Source organism: Bombina bombina, chromosome 7 (genome assembly GCF_027579735.1).
Source record: "Bombina bombina isolate aBomBom1 chromosome 7, aBomBom1.pri, whole genome shotgun sequence".
NCBI classification, from domain to species: domain Eukaryota; kingdom Metazoa; phylum Chordata; class Amphibia; order Anura; family Bombinatoridae; genus Bombina; species Bombina bombina.
In genome coordinates this window covers 133447514-133465523 of record NC_069505.1, presented here as the reverse complement: position 1 = coordinate 133465523, position 18010 = coordinate 133447514, and the positions used below count along the sequence as shown (strand labels likewise).

The following is an 18010-nucleotide window of genomic DNA, read 5'->3' as shown; positions in this document are numbered from 1 at the left end:
CAACATCACGACTGTTTTACATCAACCATCAAGGGGGGACCAGGAGCTCCCTAGCGATGTTAGAAGTCTCCAAGATAATTCGCTGGGCAGAGACTCACTTTTGCCATCTATCAACGATCCATATCCCAGGTGTAGAGAACTGGGAGGCGGATTTTCTAAGTAGTCAGACTTTTCATCCGGGGGAGTGGGAACTCCATCCGGAGGTGTTTGCTCAATTGGTTCATCGTTGGGACACACCAGAATTGGATCTCATGGCGTCTCGCCAGAACGCCAAGCTTCCTTGTTACGGGTCCAGGGACCCAGAAGTGACGCTGATAGATGCTCTAGCAGCACCGTAGTTCTTCAACCTGGCTTATGGGTTTCCACCGTTTCCTCTGCTCCCTCGACTGATTGCCAAAATCAAACAGGAGAGAGCATCGGTGATCTTGATCGCGCCTGCGTGGCTACGCAGGACCTGGTATGCAGACCTGGTGGACATGTCATCCTTTCCACCTTGGCCTCTGCCTCTGAGACAAGACCTTCTACTACAAGGTCCTTTCAATCATCCAAATCTACATTCTCTGAGACTGACTGCCTGGAGATTGAACGCTTGATTTTATCAAGGCGTGGCTTCTCCGAGTCAGTCATTGATACCTTTTAATACAGGCACGAAAGCCTGTAACCAGGAAAATCTACCATAAGATATGGCGCAAATATCTTCATTAGTGTGAATCCAAGAATTACTCATGGAGTAAGGTTAGGATTCCTAGGATATTGTCCTTTCTCAAAGAGGGTTTGGATAAAGGATTATCAGCTAGTTCTTTAAAGGGACAGATTTCTGCTTTGTCTATCCTTTTGCACAAGCGTCTGGCAGAGGTTCCAGACGTCCAGGCATTTTGTCAGGCTTTGGTTAGAATTAAGCCTGTGTTTAAACCGGTTGCTCCTCCATGGAGCTAAAACTTGGTTCTTAAGGTTCTTCAAGGAGTTCCGTTTGAACCCCTTCATTCCATTGATATCAAACTTTTATCTTGGAAAGTTCTGTTTTTGATGGATATTTCCTCGGCTCGTAGAGTCTCTGAGTTATCAGCTTTACAATGTGATTCTCCTTATCTGATTTTCCATACAGATAAAGTAGTTCTGCGTACAAAACCTGGGTTTTTACCTAAGGTAGTTTCCAACAAGAATATCAGTCAAGAGATTGTTGTTCCATCATTGTGTCCTAATCCTTCTTCAAAGAAGGAACGTCTTTTACATAATTTGGACGTAGTCCGTGCTTTAAAGTTTTACTTACAAGCGACTAAAGATTTTCGTCAAACATCTTCCCTGTTTGTTGTTTACTCTGAACAGAGGAGAGGTCAAAAGGCTTCGGCAACCTCTCTTTCTTTTTGGCTTCGGAGCGTAATACGCTTAGCCTATGAGACTGCTGGACAGCAGCCCCCTGAAAGGATTACAGCTCATTCTACTAGAGCTGTGGCTTCCACCTGGGCCTTTAAAAATGAGGCTTCTGTTGAACAGATTTGCAAAGCGGCGACTTGGTCTTCGCTTCATACCTTTTCAAAATTTTACAAATTTGATACTTTTGCTTCTTCGGAGGCTTTTTTGGGGAGAAAGGTTCTACAGGCAGTGGTCCCTTCCGTTTAAGTACCTGCCTTGTCCCTCCCTTCATCCGTGTACTTTAGCTTTGGTATTGGTATCCCACAAGTAATGGATGATCCGTGGACTGGATACACCTAACAAGAGAAATCATAATTTATGCTTACCTGATAAATTTATTTCTCTTGTGGTGTATCCAGTCCACGGCCCGGCCTGTCCTTTTAAGGCAGGTCTAAATTTTAAACTACAGTCACCACTGCACCCTATGGTTTCTCCTTTCTCAGCTAGTTTCGGTCGAATGACTGGATATGGCAGTTAGGGGAGGAGCTATATAGCAGCTCTGCTGTGGGTGATCCTCTTGCAACTTCCTGTTGGGAAGGAGAATATCCCACAAGTAATGGATGATCCGTGGACTGGATACACCACAAGAGAAATAAATTTATCAGGTAAGCATTAATTATGTTTTTTATTTATTTTTTTTATAGGAAGAAAAGGTTTCCAAAGCAAATGTGAGTGACTTCTTGGCAGAGATTTTCAAGAAGATCGGCTCTAAAGAAAATACAAAAGAGGTGTGTATTGAAAAAGATCAGTATATAGATATATGTAGTTATACTAAAAGCTCAGTAGTTGTGTGGTGCTAGGAAAATTATTAGGGTCACATGTTTTTTAATTCGTTATACAAATATTTGTTAAATACATGATGTAACCATATTTGCCTTTTCATGGTCTGGCTGAGCTCCTACATAGTGTTAACTTGTTCCTTTGCAGGGTCTGGCTGAGCTATACGAGTACAAGAAAATGTATTCTGATGCAGACATCGAGCCCTTCCTGAAGAACTCCTCACAATTCTTCCAGAGTTATGTGGAGCGTGGCCTCCGCCTCATAGAGATGGAGCGGGAGGGCAAGGCTCGCATTGCTCCATCCACAGGTCAGTGAAACTGAATTCACCAACACACTGAAGTATCTGATACTCACTTTATTTACTGAGCAAATCAAGTTATTTAATAAGCTAGTATCCCCAACCCCACATAGCTCAGTCAAAGGAACACACACAGATATCAGAGTATCTCCCTTAAAGGGGGACAGTGTACTGTACATTTGTTTTTCCCTTAATGACTTGTTATACCAGCAGCAGAGTATAAAATGTATTCGAAATTGCTCCTTTATATTTAGTTTATCACTTTCTGCACACACAAATGCTTCCTTATCTTTTTTCTGTCTGTTTACCATGATCTAAATATCTCTGGGCTGGCAAGAATATTAAAGAATGCTTGCCAGTTCTGTTTCCCTTGTGGAGTGAGGGTGTCACACTAAGGGGCATATACTGCATTTTCGTATAAAAAAGTGCACAATAAAATTCATATTTTAACCCTTATACAAAACAATTGAACCATTCACACACAATCAGGGGAAAATTGTGTTAAGGTACATCAAAAATCGTAACTAAATTGTTCACCAAAAATAGTATTTTATAAAAAAAAAAAATTGTAGGTAGGGGGGGGCGGAGCCAGCAGCAGCAATGGAAGCTGTGTAACTTCTGAGCTCCGTGACCAAGCTCCACAGAACAGCTCAATCCAGCCCACAAAGCACCAATTCTAAACAATCTAACATGTCCCTTTGATAGCTTACCGGAACGGGAGCCACTAGATCACCGGCCCATACAGACCCAGATGGTCTATCTCTGACATCGGGAGCCAATGCAGTCACGGCCCGAGGCGCACCTAGCAGTGCACTATCAAGCACCCGACCCACAAGTTAATTAAACATTTACCCCTTACCGCCTTGGGAAAATCTCACGTACCGGTCCTGCAACACAGAGCGCATCATCATGTGAAGCGCCATAGACAGTTTCTCTCTCCCTGTGTTGCGCTACTCTGGCCTGAGGCAGTTTGGGCGCATATCACCAGGGCCGTTGTCACGCCGCTGGAAGCTAACTCTGAGGGCAGTCTCATTGCGGGTAAGGCGCGAACAACGCTACAACTCTTAAGTCCCGGTCAGGGTAGTGATACCGGGATCTGTGCAAAATAACATGATATCAGGCTTGGGCCCTGAAGTTATAACCTGTCAGGCCTGTAGTTTGAACGGCTGGGCCCACTGAGCAGCGTTAGCTCAGCTAACCAAGTGTGAAAACAACTGTTGCTAACACGCAGACCCCAGAGCCTGCTTGTCCTATTTGGTGTCAGTGCTGTTCTTGACATTTATTTCCCTCACTACAGCTATATAACTAATAACAGCCTTGTAATAAAATACCTTTAATCCAAGCTCATCACTATACTTGACTCTGTGAGAGACTTACTACTCATTTGCCCACCATCTTTTTACGCAGTAAAATGAATACTAAACGCTCTACTAAACCTAACAAGCCTTCCAAGTTGCACAATCATAGAGACAGCATGGTCTCACAGTATTTTTCGCCCCCTAACACGAAAGCTAACACAGGGGAGGAACATAACAAGTCTCCCATGAAGAGGGCGCAGACACCACAAGCAGTCTTGGAAGATAATGAGGAGAGCACACCTGTCCCAAACACCATTCTTTCTACACTTGCCTCTAAGCAGGACATAGCAGACATAATCCGCTCGTGTATTCGAGAAGAGATAGCAGAAATAAAGCAAGATCTACATTCTGTAGGCAATAGAGTTGAGGCCCTGGAAGAATTCACAGACCATCTGCAAGAAGAGATCAATTCGACTCAAGATGCTACAAATCAACATACCACACTCATAGCAGACCTCTTTGACAAAATCGAAGACTTGGAGAATAGGAGCCGCCGGAAAAACCTCAGAATCAGAGGTGTACCCGAGTCGGTATTACCTAAAGACTTTCCTATCTATCTCCCGGCTCTATTCGCACACCTTAAGAACACCACTCCTTCCACTGACATACCGTGGGTTAGGGCTCACAGAGCCCTCAGACCAAAGCCTCCTGACACAGCCCCCCCCAAGAGATATCATCATGAAGTTCAAAGAGTTCAGAGAAAAGGAAGAGCTCCTAAACCTCTCACGTAGACACCAACCAGTGAAGTTCAGAGGGGTTGTTCTCCAATTTTACCAGGATCTGTCTCAACGAACACTGCAAAGGAGGAGAGAGCTTGCCCCTCTGACGTCCCTTCTCCGACAGAAGAAAATTCTCTACAGGTGGGGATTCCCTTTTCACCTCTATGTGCTACATGGCAACAGAAAGCTAATCTGCAGGACCTCAGAAGAAGTCAACACCTTTTGCCGGGCACTAGAAATCGACCCTCCTGTGGATCTCCCTCTGGAGGACTCCCACGAACCCCCTAAAAAGAAGCCTACAAGATCTGCCCCTGGAGACTGGCAGCGAATCCCTCAGCGCCCTCAACCCAAGCCGCAGACCAAACTCTCCAGTCCGCCCGCCGGATCCACATCATAGCCGGGGTTTTTATTTTTTCTAACTCAGGCTTTACACATGTCTTGAACAGACTGGCAGGGACCCTACCTGATGTTTCATATTGATGTTGGGTAAAGTATCGTATTCTTTGCCACATGTCTTTATTTGTTAGATGGTTACTGGTTTAGAATTGTTTAGAAGTTTTTTGTAACTATAGGAATTCTAGAATTTTTTGGATCTGAACACCAGATAGATATTATAGCATAACACTTATATTGGAGCGGGTTATAATCCCTCCCCTTAAACTTTAAACTTTAAACCTTAAAAGTTAAAATGTCTTCATTAGTATCTAGAAATTCTATGAGAAAATGTACATTCTATTGTTTGTTTTTGTTCATGTTATTTTTGCTATGTGACAGCGACGCAGGCCCAGGGGCCCACCTAACACAGCCTTCTTACAAAATTTTGCACCTATCCTTACATTTACATTTCCTCATGCAGCCATCTCATCATAGGCACCAAACACAACGACACCATGAGCGTCCCCACTAAAACCCTCACCCTACTGAGCCAGAATGCTAGGGGATTGAATTCTGCACAAAAGCGCTCGTTAGCCATGCGAGATCTACGTAGGAAAGGTGGTGATATTCTCTTCCTACAAGAGACACATTTTCTGAAGCATAAAGAACCTAGTTACTTTGGAGGTTACTTCACCCAAAGTTTTCATAGCTCTTTTGACCACAAACGCAATGGCGTTAGTATCCTCATCAGCAGACAGATATCCTTCACCCATATTCACACCCACACTGATGCTGAGGGCAGGTTCCTATGCGTGACTGGCCTACTGTTCGGCTCCCCTGTGACACTAGTTAACCTTTATGCCCCCAACACTAGGCAACTCCCATTTTTTAGAAAATGTTTTGCACATATTCTAGACCACACAATAGGAGCACTATACCTAGGTGGAGATTTCAATCTTCCCATTCAACCACACTTGGACTCCACGAACCCAAGGCCTTCAACACCGAAACACACGGTTAAACAACTTTGGAAACTCATGCTAGACCAAACATTATTTGATATCTGGAGATTTAAACACCCAGAGAAGAGGGATTATACCTTCTTTTCTGCCCCTCATAGCTCCTACAGTAGAATTGATTATCTTTTCACCAACCAAAGAGGCCTCACTAATGTTCTATCCTCTAGGCTCTCTCACACCGTTTGGTCCGACCACTCGGCAGTTCTAACAACACTTAGTTGGCCTTCGGCACCTCATGGTAGTTTTCAATGGAAATTAGATGAGAAACTATTAAATTTCCCAGACCTAGTCTCCAAAATAGAGAAGCTCCTACAGGAGTACTTTAGATTTAATTCCCTCCCAGAAACAGACCCTTTTGTTGTTTGGGAGGCCCATAAGTGTTACATTAGAGGGGAATTTATAAAACACCAGGCACATGTTAGGCAGAAAGCACGCCAGCTGTATAAATCCTCCACTGATCTATTGGCCAAACTTGAATACGACCACAAACGAAACCCCTCATCCCCCTTGTTACTTGCTGAATTAGAGAAGGCGAGGAAAACAGTCCACGACCTACAAATTAGTGAAGCCAATACCCTGGCCTTAAAGACTAAGCAGAAATTTTACTTTGAAAATAACAGGGCGGGAAAACTCCTAGCACGCTCCCTGAAACTTAAAAAACTTAAAACCTTTATACATGAAATTAAATCTCCCACGAATCGGAGGGTAAACACCACCCCTGAAATTCTTTCTCAATTTGAAGGGTACTACTCTAAACTCTACGACCTTCCTAAATCTGATCGCCCTTTAGACACTAGAAATGCTATAAACGATTACCTTCGAGACACCCCCTTACCGCAACTCACAGAAGTGCAAATGGCAGAATTGGAAGAACCTTTTTCAATGACAGAGCTTTTAACCACCCTTAAAAATCTGCCCTCAGGCAAAAGTCCAGGCCCTGATGGATTTTCCGTCGCCTATTATAAAAAATTTGCACCTAGCTTACTCCCACGGTTATGTACCTTGTTTAACTTAGTAGACCAGGATCATCCCTTCCTCCCCCCTATGCTAGAGGCACATATTTCGGTGATCCCTAAACCCGGCAAACCCACAGATAGCCCCTCTAACTACCGACCTATCTCGCTTCTAAACGTAGACATCAAGCTTTATGCAAAACTCATAGCCTCCAGACTTAACAAGGTTCTCCCGCACTTAATCCACATAAATCAAGTAGGTTTTGTCCCCCGTAGAGAGGCGCGAGATAATACTATTAAAATCTTAAATTTAATTGAATACACCCAGTCGCAAAATATCCCCTCTATCTTCCTGGCCATAGATGCCGAAAAGGCCTTCGACAGGCTAGATTGGCTGTTCCTCAGGTCTACACTATCTCGATTTGGCCTTGGGGAGAGACTCATTGAGAAAATCTTCGCCCTATATCAGTCGCCAAAAGCCCGCATTAAGCTAAATGACTCTCTGTCAGATGCGTTCCCCATACTAAATGGAACGAGACAAGGCTGTCCCCTATCTCCCATATTGTTTATTTTGGCCATGGAAGTCTTAGCCTCTAATGTTAGGAAGGAAGAAAGGGTTCGCGGAGTCCATATAGCGGATACACAATATAAATTAACACTCTACGCGGACGACATCCTTTTCTCACTGACCTCCCCCACACAATCCCTAGAGGCATTGATGCCGATTATAGAAATATATAGTGCCCTCTCTAATTTTAGAATAAATATGCAAAAATCCGAGTTCCTGGACATCGGCATTTCCGAACAGATTTCCCAGCAGATCACCAACCAATATCAATTCCGGCCAAATCATATCTCTATAAAATATTTAGGGATAAACTTAACGACCTCGAGAGACTCCCTATACCGCTTAAACCACCAACACCTTCTAGACTCCATCAGGACAGAGATGGGGGCTTGGCGTAATAAACACCTCTCATGGCTTGGTAGAATTCAGGCCTTCAAAATGAGTATTCTGCCTCGCTTCTTATATATGTTTCAGACGTTGCCCATTCAACCTCCTACGCAATACATACACACAGCACAATCTTTCATAAATGGTTTTATTTGGGCCCATAAACGCCCTAGAATAGCTAAAAACATTCTCTACAGGAACAGAGTTAATGGGGGTCTTGGTGTGCCAAACCTTTTGCTATACTTGCAGGCAGCGCAATTGACTAGAATGATTGATTGGTGCAAAAATAGCACGGACAAAGAATGGGTTAAGCTCGAGCATGACCTATCCAGTTCTAGAAGTCTGGGGTCCATGTGTTGGATATACAGACAGCACAGGACTTTACCGCCACTTACCCCTTCGCTAGTTTCCGATACACTCTCCACATGGGACTGTCTCACGAGATCTCCTAAAGGCATTTCTACTATTCCCTCACCTTTAACCCCTCTACTACATAACAAAGACTTTCCCCCACTACTCCAGAAACGGTCAGACGACATATACACGCTAGCAGCAGGCCTATCTTGTCATTCAGTTTTAGATAGAGGTACCATTTTACAGAAAACTGCTCTTGCGGACAAAAACATCACTTTTTTTAGCAGGTGGTTTGAATATTTGCAATTATCCCACTTCCTCTCTAGTCATAAAGACAAACCCAACTTGACCAGAGGCCTAAATCCGTTCGAAACACTCTGTCATTCTCCACAACTAACAAGGGGCACACTTTCCCAGATTTATAAAATCCTCATTGCCCTACACTCCAACAACTTACCGCAATACACAAAAGCTTGGGAAGCTGAACTGGGATCTGAGATTCCTTCTGAAACTTGGAACATTATATTCCAACAAATGGGAAAGGCTCCCTCTTCAATGAGCATCACAGAAACAAATTTAAAGGTCCTTGAAAGATGGTATCTCCACCCCAGTAGGCTTGCTAGGATTTACCCTCACTCTGACCCACTATGCTGGAGGGACTGTAAACAAACAGGAACACTTCTTCATATTTGGTGGGATTGCCCCACACTTCAACCCTTCTGGCATGACATACATAGAGAAATTCAAAGGGTTCTCTCCATAGACATCCCTTTTGACCCCCTAACACTTTTATTTAATAAACCGCCTAAGATCAAATGCAAGTATAGACAGGTCTTATTATACATTATGCTAAGCGGTGCAAAACAATTGATCCCTAGATTATGGAAACAGCGTAGCATTCCTACCCAGAGAGATTGGACACAAAATGTCACACTCCTTCTGTCCCTTGAAAGGTTCCATTATCAGAAAACGAATAGGATGGACTTCTATTGTGCAATGTCCTTTTTCTGGGAAACATACACCTACACACACGTTAGGACACCATCTTAACTCACTAATCCCAGCAGCGGGACCCCCTACTGACCTAAAAGCTGACCTAAAAGCTCTCCTAGATGTTGGAAAACAAGAATGACCCAGATGGGGTTCTGCCTTGGGCCTGCGTCTCGTCCTATTCCTGGAAAATGTACTTCTGTTTTTTACTTATTACTTCATTGACTGCATCTTTTCCCTAAGAATGTTTAAAAAAGTAAGACTTCTCTAACAATGTGCCTGTTGCGTAGCAAAGTTTCTTTGTTTGGTGGAAGCTTTCCCCACATGTTTTGGAAAAAAGAAAAACTTTACAAGCTGTTCTGTTAAATGGCAATATTTTGACTTTCCGGAGTTTGCAATGCCATGATCAATTGATAACACTAGACTGTATTGATCCAGCCTCATGTTTCCTCTTTTCTTATCACTACTGTATCACGCCGGATTCAATCCATGGCAATTGTAAAACACTTAACTATTTCAATAAAGCTTGTTAAAAAAAAAAAAAAAAAAAAAAAAAAAAAATTGTAGGTAAATTACACAGTAATTTGTATTAACTATGCACAGTTTAAATCTTAATTTAAAGGGATATTCCAGCCAAAATTTAAAACCACATGGGTGCATTTCTGTATTGAACATAAGAAATTTTGTAATATACATGAGCAAAAATGCTTCTAATAAAAGCTATAGCTGTTGCAAAAGTGTATTTAAGTATACACCGTGCACCAGCATTTTAAACCAAACACTTGTTTGGACAGCCTAAAGTGCTTGTACCATCTGGTAATGACTCAATTTGTTAATTGCTGACATAATACAAGCCCCACTGATTATCTGAGCAGCTGCATTATTTAAAATGTGGGTGCAGTGAAAATATCTAGCTATGCTTCACATGCACGTGCAGAGAAAAATGTTAACACTAAAACAGTGATAACTCTTAAAGGGCCACTGTAAGTAAATATTTTCTATGCCTGTTACTAACTAACTACCCCAAATACATTTTTTATCAATAGCATTTCATTAACATATCTCTACCGTATATTAGAAATCTTATCTGCAAATGTAATTGTTTTCCAAACCCACTCCGTGGGTATCTTTTGCTCTGTACCAATCGGTTTACAATACCTAGGTTTCAAAATGGCGCTTTAAACACAAAGTTATTGGTTTAAGTATTTTGAACATGCAGTGCTGAAAATAGTGGGCAGGATAACGTGACATCGGCGAATAAAATATATAACTTTTAGAACGTTATGAAACTTCGTTTTGGAGAAAATATAGGTCAGTAGGTTTTAATTAATGTTTATTAACTTTAATATGTTGTTTAGCTTAAAAATTATAACAAAGTAATCCTTTAATAGAAGCATTTTTGCCAATACATGTATATTGCAAATATGTTTCTATTCAAAGATGCAATAAATCTATGTGCATTTATATTTTGGCTGGTATGTCCCTTTAAGGTACTCTGGATGTGCAAAAAACAAGTAATTTGTACTTAAAAAGTACAAAACACAAAGGGTTATTGTTGTTGGGCTGAACATATATGAATTTTTTTCTCTTTAAACCCAGGTTTTTTTTTTCTCGACAACTAAAATGTGGCGATCTTTTTTTCAAAGCACTGAAAATACTTATAACCCAAATAGAAAAACACAGGCATTCATAAATATAGGCTGCTATATGCAGAAAGCGCTTACTGCTAACTTCACTCCACAGTGCAAAGTGTCCATTTCCAGCGAGCTCTTTTAATTTCAATAGGAGACATAGCCACTCGCAGCGACTGCACACCCCCCCTTTTTTTTTTTATATAATTCCATCAGGGCAGCCCCTGCTAGTGTCGGTGACTAAAACCACATCTGAAATTGAAAGGGGTTAGATCATCGGGCCCTTAGAGAGAACAATTGGAAATTTAACATGTTTGTTGTGTATCTCTCCTACCTCCTACTGGGAGTGTAATTTTCTTCTGCTGGTTATGTTGACATAGCTTTTCTTTCGCTATATAAAGTATAGGAAGGGGTATCACAGGCAGCTATTTCAAATGCCAATATAAAGGTAAATTACCTATTTGTAAACCACTTAATACACTCCAGCAGGTAAAATGAATCATTGGGAACAAATTAAAGTGGAGAAAATTTTGGGGTAAGCTGCCCCTTGAATTGTGGCCATTTAAAGCTAGCTGTAAATGAATGTTCACTGCTCCAAGCAATGTGTGTAGTTGGTTTAGGCAGTTTGCAACATACTTAAGAATTTTTATTTTACAATTTTTCTATTGAGAATGGAGCAAAATACATAATGCAATGTTTTTAGGGGATTTTTGTGTGTTAATGTCCCTTTAAACATATTTAGATATTCATGTTATATGGTCTGTTCACATTTGTTACAGTGGAGGTAGATTATATGAAGTATACTTTCTATTAAGCCTGTACACTGAATCTTCTGACCTATTCACTGTATGTGAACTTGCATTGTAATTATTGCCTCTTATGTACGCAACAGGAATATCTCTCCATGCAACAGAGATCACTGCTCCCCCAGCAGTGACAAATGCTCCTCCCCCAGTTACCACCACAAATGGAGAGGAAGTAGGCCCTTCTGTGTATATGGAGCGGCTAAAAATTTTGCGGCAAAGATGCGGGCTAGATAATGCCAAGGTAAGGAGTGTCTGAGAGCCTGATCCAGACCACACATGATTTGGTTATCTTTAAATAGGTTAAATTATGGCTTGTTTAATCCCTAAAGCGAAGGACTTGCTACTTCTACAATTTTGCACCAGGCAACTAAATTTTTGGTTGCCTGGTGCAACCAAAAATTTAGTTTGTCCCTAAGTTACATAGATAAGAATCCATAGCTTCATAACAAGTTATATATTCCTTCCTATCAATGGGTGGTGAAAAACCCTCAGAGCTTTAGTCCCTCCCCACTTCCTCTCCCTCTCCAGTTTTTTTTATTCTTGGCCTTAGAGGAGAGATGTTAAAGATTTTAGAGGTGCTCTATCAAAAGTTTGTTTGTTTGTTTTTTTTCATATTTGTGTGCTCAGACCTGACTTGGGACCCAGTAACTCTTGGCAACTTCACTACAAGAAGATTTTAGATCACTAAGTGAAATGAGGGTAAGGATTACCTCTTATGTGCTTTCCATTACCCTAGTGGGTGATCTAACGGCCATAACTGCCCTCATGCATCACAGGGACACCCCGTCCCTTAGCCTCCCTTAAGGGGTTACAGGTATTTATTTTACAAAATATGACGAGTCCACGGATTTCATCCTTACTTATGGGATATCGCCTCCTGGTCAGCAGGAGGAGGCAAAGAGTACCACAGCATAGCTATATATATAGCTCCTCCCTTCCCTCCCACTCCAGTCATTCTCTTTGCCTGTGTTAGTGATAGTAAGAGGTAAAGTGAGGTGTTAGTTTAGATTCTTTAATCAAGAGTTTTTTATTTTAAATGGTACCAATGAGTACTATTTTTCTCAGGGTAGACAGCAACCGGGGAAATGCAGTGGCTCCCATATTTGCTGCCCTGATGATGATGGTCTTAGCAAACATTATCTAAGACCCTGCTTGTTCCCACAGATCGACTGAAGGTGATGAAAAGAACATCTTCATTGTGTAAGACCATGTCATGCTGCGCTCAGCATTGAGGTATGTGCAGTCATTTGATTCTGGGGAGACTGAGATATCTCAGAGCATTTATTCCCTATACCGGGAAGGGGTAATAAGTTTGCACAGAGGTCATGACGGTGTGCCTGGGGTTCCCCTCTCTATTGGGTGAAATCAACTGTGTTTTTCAGTACCCTAATGTTAACCCGGTGGGTATGCTATGTTTGTGGGCTTGACACTGGGAGATTGTGGAGTTGTTCCCCAAGTGTTCTAACGTTAACTGTGAAACTTAAAGAAAAGAACAGGGGAGTGTATTGTTTATTTGAGGGGCACATTGGCAGTTATGGTTTTCGTGGTTAAACCAACATTTTTTTTATTCCCATGCGGGTTCCTTTGCTGGGGACTTAATTTACGCCTACGATGGGCGGGGCTTAGCTTCACGCGCTTAGCCGCGCAGTTGTTATCCGGATCCTCGATCGGCAGCAGGTCTCTGGGCTCCGGTAGGGCCTAAGTCAGTTTGTGTATACAACTTTCACAAACAGGCTTAGGAGCGCCGCTCACGGAGTGTTCAGTGTCTCGTGGGGGCAGGTAAGCGCCACAGCAGAGCTGTGGTGAGGTGCAAGTGCCAAAGTTTGTTAAAACATTACGCATAGCTAATCTGGGCAGATAGAGTAAAAGTTTACTTAAGATCTTATAGTGCTCCCCGTTATTACATAGATTATTGCGGAGCAGAGAGAATTATTGCAGTTTTATTTTTTAAAGACGCAGTATGCTGTTTTTTTTTTTCAAAACAAATTCTATAATTTTTGGCTTTCATAATTAAGTGAAAGACGATCAGTATTACTATTGCTGGTTTGGTTGTCATGGCTAAACTTCTGGAAAATACATGTTCTATGTATTTAGATGCCAATGTGGAACCCCCTATTACTTTTTATCCCTCATGTACTGAGAGGGCTTTACAATTTAAAGAACAAATTTTCTTTAATGCAAGTATATCTAAGGATGCTTCTCAGACTGATGAGACTCAGGGTATGCCACAACTTTCTCCCCAAGCGTCAAAACCTTTAACGCCCGCCCAAGCGCGTCCACTTCATTCACTCTGCAGGATATGGCTGTAGTTATGTCATCCACTCTTACAGAAGTTTTATCTAAGTTGCCAGTGTTACAAGGCAAACGCAGCAGGACAGAGACCCATGTGGTTCCTGCGACTTCTGATGTTTTAATGGCTTTCTCCGATATACCTTCCCAGGGCTCTGAGTTGGGGGGTAGGGAGGCCCTGTCGGAGGGGGAACTGTCTGACTCAGGAAGTGCATTGCCCCCGACAGAATCGGACGTCATGTCTTTCAGATTTAAACTTGAACACCTCCGTCTTTTGCTGCGAGAGGTTTTGGTGACTCTGGATGACTGACTCTATTGTGGTCCCACCAGAGAAATTGAGTAAGATGGACAAATACTTAGAAGTCCCTACTTATTCCGATGTCTTTCCGGTTCCTAAGAGAATTTCGGAAATTGTTGCAAGGGAATGGGAAAGACCAGGTATTCCGTTCTTCCCTTCCCCTATTTCTCTTGTAAGATGTATCGAGTCCACGGATTCATCCTTACTTGTGGGATATTCTCCTCCCCTACAGGAAGTGGCAGAGAGAGCACCCACAGCAGAGCTGCCTATATATCTCCCCCCTTAGCTCCACCCCCCCAGTCATTCTCTCTGCCTGCTTAACTGCTAGGAAGGGCAAAGAGGAGTGTGGTGACAAAAATGTTAGGTTTTTATTTTCTCAAGCAAAAGTTTATTTTTAAATGGTACCGGTGTGTACTATTTACTCTCTGGCAGAAAAGGGATGAAGATTGCTGCAAGGAGGATGATGATCTTAGCATTTTGTAACTAAGATCCACTGCTGTTCTCACAAGGGCTGAAGAGTACAGAAAAACTTCAGTTGGGGGAACAGTTTGCAGGCTAAACTGCATTAAGGTATGGTCAGTCTATTTTTTTCTAGACAGACTGTTATTGCTAGAAAAGGCTGGCAATATCCCCATGAGGGAAGGGTAAGCTGTATTCAGACACTTGGATATGAATTTCAGCTTGCATGAAGGGCTCATTAGTTACTGGTGACACTGTTTGGTAACAACGTTTTTGTTTATTCAGTGAATGATGCAATTATAACGTTTTTTGAAGGGACTAAAGGGGTCATTGTGGGTTGTTTTTGAGTTTTCTAACCCACATGGTTAATTTAGAGACACTATAGTGTTTGTCTGTTAGGCCTTAAAACATTGAGTGAGGTGGGAGGGGTCTATTTCTCCAACATTGGTGTGTCCGGTCCACGGCGTCATCCTTACTTGTGGGATATTCTCCTCCCCAACAGGAAATGGCAAAGAGTCCCAGCAAAGCTGGTCACATGATCCCTCCTAGGCTCCGCCCACCCCAGTCATTCTCTTTGCCGTTGCACAGGCAACATCTCCACGGAGATGGTTAAGAGTTTTTTGGTGTTTAAATGTAGTTTTATTCTTCTATCAAGTGTTTGTTATTTTAAAATAGTGCTGGTATGTACTATTTACTCTGAAACAGAAAAGGATGAAGATTTCTGTTTGTAAGAGGAAGATGATTTTAGCAGACAGTAACTAAAATCGATTGCTGTTTCCACACAGGACTGTTGAGATGAAGTAACTTCAGTTGGGGGAAACAGCAGACTTTTCTGCTTAAGGTATGACTAGCCATATTTCTAACAAGACCATGTAATGCTGGAAGGCTGTCATTTCCCCTCATGGGGACCGGTAAGCCATTTTCTTAGTTAAACATAAAAGAATAAAGGGCTTCAAAAAGGGCTTAAAAACTGGTAGACATTTTTCTGGGCTAAAACGATTGCTTTACTAGGCATATTATGAAGATTCTAACTAATAATTGGTATTATAATCTTGGGGAACGTTTAGAAAAATGGCAGGCACTGTGTTGGACACCTTTTTCAGATGGGGGCCTTTCTAGTTATAGACAGAGACTCATTTTCGCGCCATTAATGCGCAGTTGTTTTTGGAGAGCAAGGCATGCAGATGCATGTGTCCGGAGCTAAGAATCACTGAAAAAGCTTATAGAAGGCGTCATTTGGTATCGTATTCCCCTCTGGGCTTGGTTGGGTCTCAGCAAAGCATATAGCTGGGACTGTATAGGGGTTAAATGTAAAAACGGCTCCGGTTCCGTTAATTTAAGGGTTAAAGCTCTGAAATTTGGTGTGCAATACTTTTAATGCTTTAAGACACTGTGGTGAAATTTTGGTGAATTTTGAACAATTCCTTCATACTTTTTCACATATTCAGTAATAAAGTGTTTTCAGTTTGAAATTTAAAGTGACAGTAACAGTTTTATTTTAAAACGTTTTTTGTGCTTTGTTGACAAGTTTAAGCCTGTTTAACATGTCTGTACCATCAGATAAGCTATGTTCTATATGTATGAAAGCCAATGTGTCTCCCCATTTAAATTTATGTGATAATTGTGCCATAGTGTCCAAACAAAGTAAGGACAGTAATGCCACAGATAATGATATTGCCCAAGATGATTCCTCAAATGAGGGGAGTAAACATGATACTACATCATCCCCTACTGTGTCTACACCAGTTATGCCCACACAGGAGGCCCCTAGTACATCTAGTGCGCCTATACTTATTACCATGCAACAATTAACGGCTGTAATGGATAACTCCATAGCAAATCTTTTATCCAAAATGCCTACTTATCAGAGAAAGCGCGATTGCTCTGTTTTAAACACTGAAGAGCAAGAGGACGCTGATGATAACTGTTCTGACATACCCTCACACCAATCTCAAGGGGCCATGAGGGAGGTTTTGTCTGATGGAGAAATTTCAGATTCAGGAAAAATTTCTCATCAAGCTGAACCTGATGTTGTGACATTTAAATTTAAATTAGAACATCTCCGCGCACTGCTTAAGGAGGTGTTATCTACTCTGGATGATTGTGACAATTTGGTCATTCCAGAGAAATTATGTAAGATGGACAACTTCCTAGAGGTTCCGGTGCCCCCCGACGCTTTTCCTATACCCAAGCGGGTGGCGGACATAGTAAATAAAGAGTGGGAAAGGCCCGGCATACCTTTTGTTCCCCCCCCCCTATATTTAAGAAATTATTTCCTATAGTCGACCCCAGAAAGGACTTATGGCAGACAGTCCCCAAGGTCGAGGGGGCGGTTTCTACTCTAAACAAACGCACTACTATTCCTATTGAAGATAGTTGTGCTTTCAAAGATCCTATGGATAAGAAATTAGAGGGTTTGCTTAAAAGATTTTTGTACAGCAAGGTTACCTTCTACAACCAATTTCATGCATTGTTCCTGTCACTACGGCAGCGTGTTTCTGGTTCGAGGAACTAGAAAAATCGCTCAGTAAAGAATCTTCGTATGAGGAGGTTATGGACAGAGTTCAAGCACTTAAATTGGCTAACTCTTTTGTTTTAGATGCCGCTTTGCAATTAGCTAGATTAGCGGCGAAAAATTCAGGGTTTGCTATCGTGGCGCGCAGAGCGCTTTGGCTAAAGTCTTGGTCAGCGGATGTGTCTTCCAAGACAAAATTGCTTAACATTCCTTTCAAAGGTAAAACATTATTTGGACCTGATTTGAAAGAGATTATTTCAGATATCACTGGGGGAAAGGGCCACGCCCTCCCACAGGATAGGTCTTTTAAGGCTAAAAATAAGCCTAATTTTCGTCCCTTTCGCAGAAACGGACCAGTCTCTAATTCTGTATCCTCTAAGCAAGAGGGTAATACTTCACAACCCAAACCAGCCTGGAAACCAATGCAAGGCTGGAACAAGGGTAAGCAGGCCAAGAAGCCTACCACTGCTACCAAAACAGCATGAAGGGATAGCCCCCGATCCGGGACCGGATCTAGTGGGGGGCAGACTTTCTCTCTTTGCTCAGGCTTGGGCAAGAGATGTTCAGGATCCTTGGGCGCTAGAAATAGTTTTTCAAGGTTATCTCCTGGAATTCAAGGAACTACCCCCAAGGGGAAGGTTCCACAGGTCTCAATTATCTTCAAACCAAATAAAGAGACAGGCATTCTTACATTGTGTAGAAGACCTGTTAAAGATGGGAGTGATACATCCAGTTCCAATAAGAGAACAAGGAATGGGTTTTTATTCCAATCTGTTCATAGTTCCCAAAAAAGAGGGA

At 42.0% G+C, this 18010-nt stretch overlaps 1 protein-coding gene across 1 annotated transcript in view; it reads left to right on the top strand.

The window, feature by feature from the left end:
• LOC128636274 (cytoskeleton-associated protein 5-A) overlaps positions 1 to 18010 on the top strand; it is an 825907-nt gene that overhangs the window by 766801 nt on the left and 41096 nt on the right. Inside the window, exons 31-33 of the mRNA XM_053689308.1 lie at positions 2058 to 2141; positions 2341 to 2500; positions 11738 to 11892. Coding sequence (XP_053545283.1) covers positions 2058 to 2141; positions 2341 to 2500; positions 11738 to 11892 — 399 coding nt within the window. The remainder of the gene's footprint in view (positions 1 to 2057; positions 2142 to 2340; positions 2501 to 11737; positions 11893 to 18010) is intronic.